This window comes from Lontra canadensis, unplaced genomic scaffold (genome assembly GCF_010015895.1).
Source record: "Lontra canadensis isolate GAN:19392208 unplaced genomic scaffold, GSC_riverotter_1.0 scaffold1, whole genome shotgun sequence".
In the NCBI taxonomy this organism is placed as follows: domain Eukaryota; kingdom Metazoa; phylum Chordata; class Mammalia; order Carnivora; family Mustelidae; genus Lontra; species Lontra canadensis.
The window spans coordinates 22710660-22718825 of NW_022630995.1; the positions used below are offsets into that span (position 1 = coordinate 22710660).

At 43.9% G+C, this 8166-nt stretch overlaps 1 protein-coding gene across 3 annotated transcripts in view; it reads right to left on the reverse strand.

Moving 5' to 3' along the window:
- The window catches only part of THEGL (theg spermatid protein like), a 53037-nt gene extending 52004 nt beyond the window's left edge, over window positions 1–1033 (reverse strand). For all 3 annotated transcript variants that reach the window (XM_032850700.1, XM_032850645.1, XM_032850769.1), the window contains exon 1: window positions 478–1033. In XM_032850700.1, the coding sequence (XP_032706591.1) occupies window positions 478–988 (511 nt within the window). In that variant the 5' untranslated portion in view covers window positions 989–1033. The remainder of the gene's footprint in view (window positions 1–477) is intronic.
- Between the last annotated feature and the right edge of the window lie 7133 nt (window positions 1034–8166).

Consider the following 8166-nt stretch of genomic DNA (forward strand, 5'->3'; position numbering starts at 1 on the left):
ACAACTTTAATAATGTAATATCTAGCATTTATTGAGTGCCACTAAGTGCCAAACACTGACGAAAATATCCTCCCTTCAAGGATACCTCCCTTTAATTGGGGAGAAAGAGCATCTTAAGTGCTGTAACAGAGATAATGTTCAAAGTGGCAACCCAGAGTAAATGCAATGATTAACTATAGGAAAGAATCAAGAAGAGCTTCAAAAAGAAGTTACCGTGAATAATCAAGGACAGCTAGGAGGTCATCAGGGGAAGAGAGGAGAGAGTGAAGAAATTCAGTTTCTCTCATTTACCAAAGTCCTCAGTTACCCATCAGAGTCACATATGATCCAAAGATAGATGACTGCAAAGCAGTAGGTAAATGACCCCAAAATTATCTTTCTTCAAAGCGAGCTCTTGCACGCAAGCATTCACATTCGGACTCCAGTTCCAGACAGGGTGGGGTGGCGGGGTGCCTCGGGAGGGGCCCCCACACCTACCGCTCAGGGAAGATGGCGGAATCTTCGGCGGGATCCTAGTCACCAGGGAAGGGGAGGTCACCAGAGAAGGGGAGATCACCATGGCGGCAGCTCTGGGAAGCAACTGGACTTCGTTGGGCTTGTGGAGCTCTCGGGGAGCATGGGACTCCTGGGGTTTACGGGGCTCACGGAGCTTACGGGGCTTGCGGGGTGCTTGAGGCTCGTAGGCTCTGTGGAACTCATAGGGTTCATGGGGCTCATAGGGCTCGTGGAGCTCATAGGACGCGTGGGGTTCAGATGTCTCCTCGGGTTCATCAAACTCGTCCCATTGGTCTCGGGGCTTCTGCTTGCTGGCCTCTTCCGGCTCCTCCGGTTCCTCAGATTCCTCCCGCTCCTCAGGCCCCTCAAGCTTGTGCGCCTCCAGGAGCCTCAGTACTAAGGGCTTCCGAAGGGCTTCGGAGGGAGCGGATATTTTTCTCGCGCCACGCCCATCCGGAAAGGCAGAGGAGTCTAAAAACTCCTCGTTCTCCATTAGTGCTTAGAAGCTCCAGCTGCGCACCGCGCTGATCGTCGAGGCGGGGCGCAGAAGCGCTCTGTGTCCTCTGCGGAGCGGAAGGGGCCACGCCCCGCCCCACCCACGCCCCACCCATGCCCCACCCACGCCCCACCCATGCCCCACCCATGCCCCACCCACGCCCCACCCCAAGCAGCGGGCTCTGGGGCCCTCCTCACACTTTCTCCGGTTGCCAAGGGGACGCGTCTCGCTCTAGGCGCCCGCCTGCGCAAAGGAACAGGCAGGCTCCTGACCCAGCTGTTCCTTGGGTTAAGGGCAGGGACTCTGGAGTGCTTCCCGTTACCCAGGCCTTGGGGACAACATAGCAGCTTCCGGTCTAGTTATGGCACCGCTCAGACAGCAGAACCAGGTCCCTGTTGGGTTCAGAGGGTCTGTGGCACCGGTTCTCCAGAGGCCTTTGTTCCTTAACCGTGCTGGGAGGGGTAATATTCTAAGGCCCTGGATCACTAAGATTGACTGCCATCAGTTTCTAATAAATGCACAACAGTCATAATGTGGGTGTGAGAGATGGGCGACACCAACATATCATCTGGTCCAAACTTAATATTCAGGAAAAATCTCAAATTCAGATTTTTTTTTTTAAGATTTTATTTATTTGACAGACAGATCACAAGTAGGCAGAGAGGCAGGCAGAGAGAGGAGGAGGCGGACTCCCCACTGAGCAGAGAGCCGGATGCGGGGCTCAATCCCAGGACGCTGAGATCATGACCTGAGGTGAAGGCAGAGGCTTCAACCCACTGAGCCACCCAGGCGCCCCTCAAATTCATATTTTTTAAGTTTTCTTTTCATGAAGTTCTACACACAGTCACAGAGAAACACGGGATTACAAGAACAAGACGTTCATCCACAACTTGTGTTTCATTACATGGCACCTGTCTACTAAAGTGCACTATAAATCATTGTTTTTCATAAACCCTGTAATTATCATTGTATTTAAGTATAAGATTGTGGTATGTGCTATGGTGAGAATAAATACATACATACATACATATGTACAAGATTGTACAATTGTATTTAAATACAATATACCAGAATTGTTATAGCCCTGTACCTGGCAAACTCCCCCCCCCCTTTAAATCGTTATTAGACTAAGAGATTTTAACAGGTAAGTCATCTGGCCCTCTCCCAATCTGGAGGAGTGCTTTTAGCCAATTTTCATGGCCATGATGATATGGTAGAGGAGAAAAGAAGTGGTAGGGTTTCCCTGATGTGGGGTTTTTGTTTTTGGTAGAAGACACTAGAGGTATTCAAGAATAAGTAATCTGTCCAAGTACATGATGAACCCAAGTACACTTTTTGCACACTATGGGTATTCCTTGGACATACTCTGTCTCACAGATGCAAAAAGTTAGAAATATTTGGGTTGTGGATGTCATCTAGAAGAATGAGAAGAGAGTGACATATTTGAATCAGGAAATCTGCTCCCTCAGAAATGATATAAACATGTGCAGTACTGTATGGAAATTCAAGAATTATATCCCAAATACTTGGAGAAATGAGAAATAAAGTGTTTTAACTCAACACGTGAACAATGAGGCAAGAGTTCTGTAAATTCACCTTAAAAAGGCACTCCAAAATCTGTACTAGTCCACCACTAAATGGAATGCCTTCAAGTATCATATCCTAGTGGTTATGTCTGTTCAAAAATTGCAGAGAGGAGAGAGCGCAAAGCCAACAGACTGCAAACCTTACATACGGCCAGTTCTTCAGGCCCTCTCGAGATGGATCTGTGACCTGATGCCACCACCATACATCAGATCCATGCTCACCAGGCACCTTTCTGACCTGACCCAGCTTCGCAGGGATTTCGATTACTGGGAGAGATTAGGATCACACAGAATTAATTCTGGTCCATATCACAGTTACCTATTTGCATTCTGATTTTATACACCGATCTCATTAAACTGACTTACATCTTTCCCAGGAGAAATTTAGGAATCAATCTGGATTCTCTGTCTCTCTCACCCCTCTCCCTACCTCCGGTACACCAGCAACTCAAGTTCATCCTTCAAAGGTGTTTTTAATCAATTCTTTTCTTTCCATGTCCTTTTAGCAATGCCAGTCCAGGCCACAATCATGTCTCTGGATTCTGAAGTGCCCTCAAACTGGTGGAATGACAATCACGACCCTCCAAACTATTTAGAATAAATCTCAAGCTTTGCACCACAAGATGCCCCAAGATCTTGGTCTTTGCCTCTCTCTCTCCAGTCTACTGTGGGCTTGCCCCACCCTGCTATCTACATTCCAGCCTCCTCAGTCTTCTGTAACATATCAAACTCTTTCCCATTTCAGCATCTCACTACACCTCTCCCCACTGCCTGGAGCCCACTCCTCCCTTTCTTCACATACTGGCTCTTTTCTATCCTTTAGGGCTTGGCTTAAATATCACCCACTCAAGTCTTTCCAACCCACAGTAATTTTTAAAATGTTTCTGCCTGCCATTACTTTCTATCTCAGATCCTTGCCTCAACACAATTTATAATTATTTCATCTGCTTTTTTGTTTTTGTGTGTGCCTCCATAGCTAGAATATAAGCTCCTTGATGACAGGGACAGTCTCTGTCCTGGTAGTTGGTGCATGCTCAGTGCTAAGTAGAGTGGACAGCTGTGAACAGCTATCATTCTCTCTGTTGTTTTCCTGCCTAGAATCCCTTCCTCCTTCTTCTAAAAGTAGAACCCATTATTTCTGTGGGGAACTCATTCCACACGGTTGAGGGGGTTAATCCTGACCTCCACCCCACCACGAGGTCTGGGCAATTTGGCAACAGGGATTGGTTCAGAGATCAATATGTGAGTTCAGCAGAACCAGTCTCCCCTCCATGAGATTTGCTGGATGGCTGTATTAAAAGAGAGGATCCATTTTACTCTGGGATCATGAGCTATAAGGATGTTGTAGGCCTAGTGTTGAGAGCAGTTCCTTGCAGAGGGAATCTGAGAATGAAACCAAAGAGAAGTTAGCAGGACCAGGAGATGGAGAGACAGCCTTGTTATCTCCGAACTCCTGAATCTGCCCATCCCTTAGATTTCCGGTATACTGAGCCCCTCCCAAAATGCCTTTTTTTGGCACACACAAATCTAAGTTGAATTTCCATCATTTTAACTGCAAGAGTTCTGGCATATAGTTGGTGGTCAATAAATGTTGACTAAATCAATAAGTGAAAAGACAGATTCATTCTTGTGTGCTAACTACACTTAAAGTTTCTGAGCCTGGGAAGCTGGCAATGGTCATTATTCTAAGGTAATGAATGCCACTGATGAGGCCCTATTGGAAAACTGGCAGCCAATCAAGCAGCCTCTTCGACAACCTGTCTTGGCTGAGTGTCATTTCAATAGGAACGCCTTTGTCATATATACTTCCCTTGCTAGCCGGAGAGCATCTCACGTCCCTGCTTTTTTTTTTTTTTTTTAAGATTTTATTTCTTTATTTGACAGAGAGAGAGAGATAGCGAGAGAAAGAACACAAGCAGGGGGAGTGGGAGAAGGAGAAGCAGGCTTCCCGCTGAGCCAGGAGCCCGATGTGGGGCTTGATCCCAGGACCCTGGGATCATGACGTGAGCAGAAGGCAGATGCTTAACGTCTGAGGCACCTAGACGCCCCTCAAGTCCCTGCTTTAATCATCCTTAGCATCAAGCAGCCACCGTCATGTTGCCATTCAATAGCTCTTCACTGAGGGAAAAAACTCCAGCCACAACAGTTATTACCAAAATGCAGAAGCTAAAATCAGAGTGTGACAAAAACAAGACTGAACAGAGTTATCATTCCCTATCCAAAAAGCTTTTGGCATCACCTTTGAAATAAGTATCCAGGAACTTATATATACCCCCAACTACCTTAGAAAATCTAAAGAAGAGATAGAATCAGAGTTTAGGGCTGGAAGTAATCTGCATTTGATTTAATCCTTTTCCAGAGTGAACACCAAGACACAATATGGTTAAGGGATTTGTCCAAAGGGCGGTACTTGGCAATCTTTAGGGCTGAGACTGAAATCCAGGGTTTCTGACAATCCTGAATCACTGGGCGATCCAGCTTCCATAGGGCAGATAAAGGAAGGTCTGACTGACCTTAGAAACCCAAGTGGCTGTTGTGATGTGACACTATTCAACATTATTCTGCAACTCTGAAGGTGAGAAAGTCAGTAACCTTAAAGTATCACTCTAACATCTCATCTTTCAGAGGGCAATTAACATCTTGCACATAAATGCCTAAGTTTAAGTATGTTTTATTTCAATCCAATACTAGATAGTGGAGGTTATGTGCTAATATTCAAAGGGGTAATCATCTTCACTCAATTTGTTTTTTATTTTGCCACAAATCCCAAATTTTAAAAGGAAGGATTTGCAGAACAAATCCTTTTATCAGGGGCGCCTGGGTACCTCAGTCAGTTAGGCATGGTCTGCTCAGGTCGTGATCCAGTAGTCCTGGGATCTATCCCAGTGTCAGGTTCCCTGCTCAGCAGGGAGTCTGCTTCTCTCTCTGCCCCTCCCCATCTCCATGCTCAATATCTTTCTCAAATAGATAAATAAATAAATATTAAAAAATAAAAAAGAAATAGGGGCACTGGATGGCTCAGTCAGTTAAGTGTCTGCCTTCGGCTCAGGTCATGATCCCAGAGTCCTGGGATCAAGCCCCACATTGGGACCCCTGCTCAGCAGAGAGCCTGCTTCTGGCTCTCCCTCTGCCTGCCACTCCCCCTGCTTATGCTCTCTCTCTCTATGCTGAATACATAAATAAAATCTTTTTTTAAAAGAATTAAATAGAAATAGAAGTTTTAATTTTACCTTCACTTATTTCTTTTCCAGTACTCTTCCTTTAATTAAGTAGATGTGAAATTCTGACCTCTACAATTTTCCTTCTCTCTGAATAACTTCTTTTAAACATTTCTTGCAAGGCAGGTCTATTGGTAACAAATTCCCTTGTTTTTTTTTCTTTTCTTTTTTTTTTTTAAAGATTTTATTTATTTTTGACAGAGATCACAATCAGGCAAAGAGGCAGGCAGACAGAGAGAGAGAGGAGGAAGCAGGCTCTCTGCCAAGCAGAGAGCCCGATATGGGGCTTGATCCCAGGACTCCGGGATCATGACCCAAGCCGAAGGCAGAGGCCTTAACCCACTGAACCACCCAGGTGCCCCCCTTGATTTTTTTTTCGTTTGAGAAAGTCTTCTTTACTTTTGAGGATAATTTCACAAAGTATAGAATTCTAGGTTGGTGGGTTTTCTCTCTCAACATATTAAATGTTTCACTCACTCTCTTCTTACTTGCATAGTTTCTGAGAAGAAGTACAATGTAATTATCTTTATTTCTCTATAGGTGGTTTTTTATCCTCTGACTTCTTTCATGATTAATTTTTCTTATCTTAATTTTCTGCAGTTTAAAAATGAGACGTCTATGTGTAATTTGGGGGCATTTATCCTGACTGGTGTTCTGGACCTTCTGGGATCTGTGGTTTGATGCCTAGCATTAATTTGGGGAAATCTGCACACTCATTATAGTTTCAAATGTTTCTTCTATCTCTTTTTTTCTTTTTGCTCCCTCTGGTATTCCCATTACATGCATCTTACATTTTTAATAGTTGTCCTACAGTCCCTAGATATTCTGTTCTGAGTTGTTTTTTTTTTCCCCCTGATGTTGCATATGGTTCTGATGTCTCTCCTGTGTGGTTGTTTTTTGTTTTGTTTTGTTTTTTATTAAGTATGCTCCACCTCCAGCACAGAGCCCAATGCAAGGTTTGAGTTCATAACCCTGAGATCAAGACCCGAGCTGAGATCAAGAGTCAGACAGTCAACCAACCATCCCACTGGCTTTATGTAAGTTTTATAATTTTTCCTTGATAGCCAAGCATGATGTACTAAGTAAAAGAAACTGCTATAAACAGACCTTCAGTAATGTGGTGGTGAGGTGTGGGAGGGAGAAGTGTTCTGCAGTCCTGTGATTGGTCTTAGTCTTTTAGTGAGCCTGTGCCTCTGGACTATGAACTTCACATGTCTGCCTTCGTTTTCTTCTTTGCTTATGTGGGACAAAATGCCTAGAATGGGCTGGAGTTGGGTATTTCTCTTCCCCCGGTTAGGGTTTGATAATACCTCAGGAAGTTAGGTTCTGGTTCACTAGTTTTCCGTGAAGACAGTCCTTGTTAATAAAGAAAGAGTGCTTTGGAACATTACTAAATGGTTCCTTTTTCCCTCTTCTGGAAGCACTAGGGGATTTTTCTCCAGATATTTGCTGTGGGATCCTCATCAGACCTGTGGAGCTAAGACTCACAAAATTGTAGGGACCCCACTATGCCTGGATCCCCTAGAGTTTTTACTCATAGTCATCCATCTGAATCTCCAGCAATTTGTCAATCACAGTTCTGGTTTTCCCACCCTGGCACTGGTTCCCACAGTTGGTTTCCACTCATGAAGCTTTGCTCCAGGAAATTGTTATTCTCTGTATTCTCGTATTGGTTTCTTCAGTCTCGGGGGCAGGGGTTTGCCTTGTGTCCTCATCTCTCTTATGGATCTTAGAAGAGTTGTTGATTTTTAGTCTGTTTAGCTTTTTACTTGTTAGAATGGAGGGGCAGCTTCTGAGCTTCTTACATACTGACTAGAAACTGAAGTCTTTTTGTTTGTTTTTAAAATATATTTATTTATTTATTTATTTGACAGAGACACAATGAGAGAGGGAACACAAGCAGGGGAAGTGGGAGAGGGAGAAGCAGGTTCCCCTCTGAGCAGAGAGCCTGATGTGGGACTCCACCCCAGGACACTGGGATCAAGACCGGAGCCAAAGACAGATGCTTAAACGCCTGAGCCACTCAGGAGCCCTTTGTTTGTTTATTTTTAAAAATCAAGACAAGACACTAAATTTAAAAATTGGATTTATAACATGTTTGTAGATGAACAGAGTTATCATAAAATATTTCTAGTGAAGAAAGCTTATCTATGTATAAGAGCAAAATTCAAGTATTTAAAAATCAAATCCTCAGTGTTCCTGTTCTAGTATATATCAGGCTCTTAAAAGAGAAGCCTTTTCTAAATCTTTCTAAATGCTATTAATTTCTATTTCTATGTATGTCTGATAATGTTTACTTTTCTCATTGCCTTATCCTGATATTTCTTTCCTTACAGTATTAAGTTAATCTACTTAAGGAAAGACACCTGGA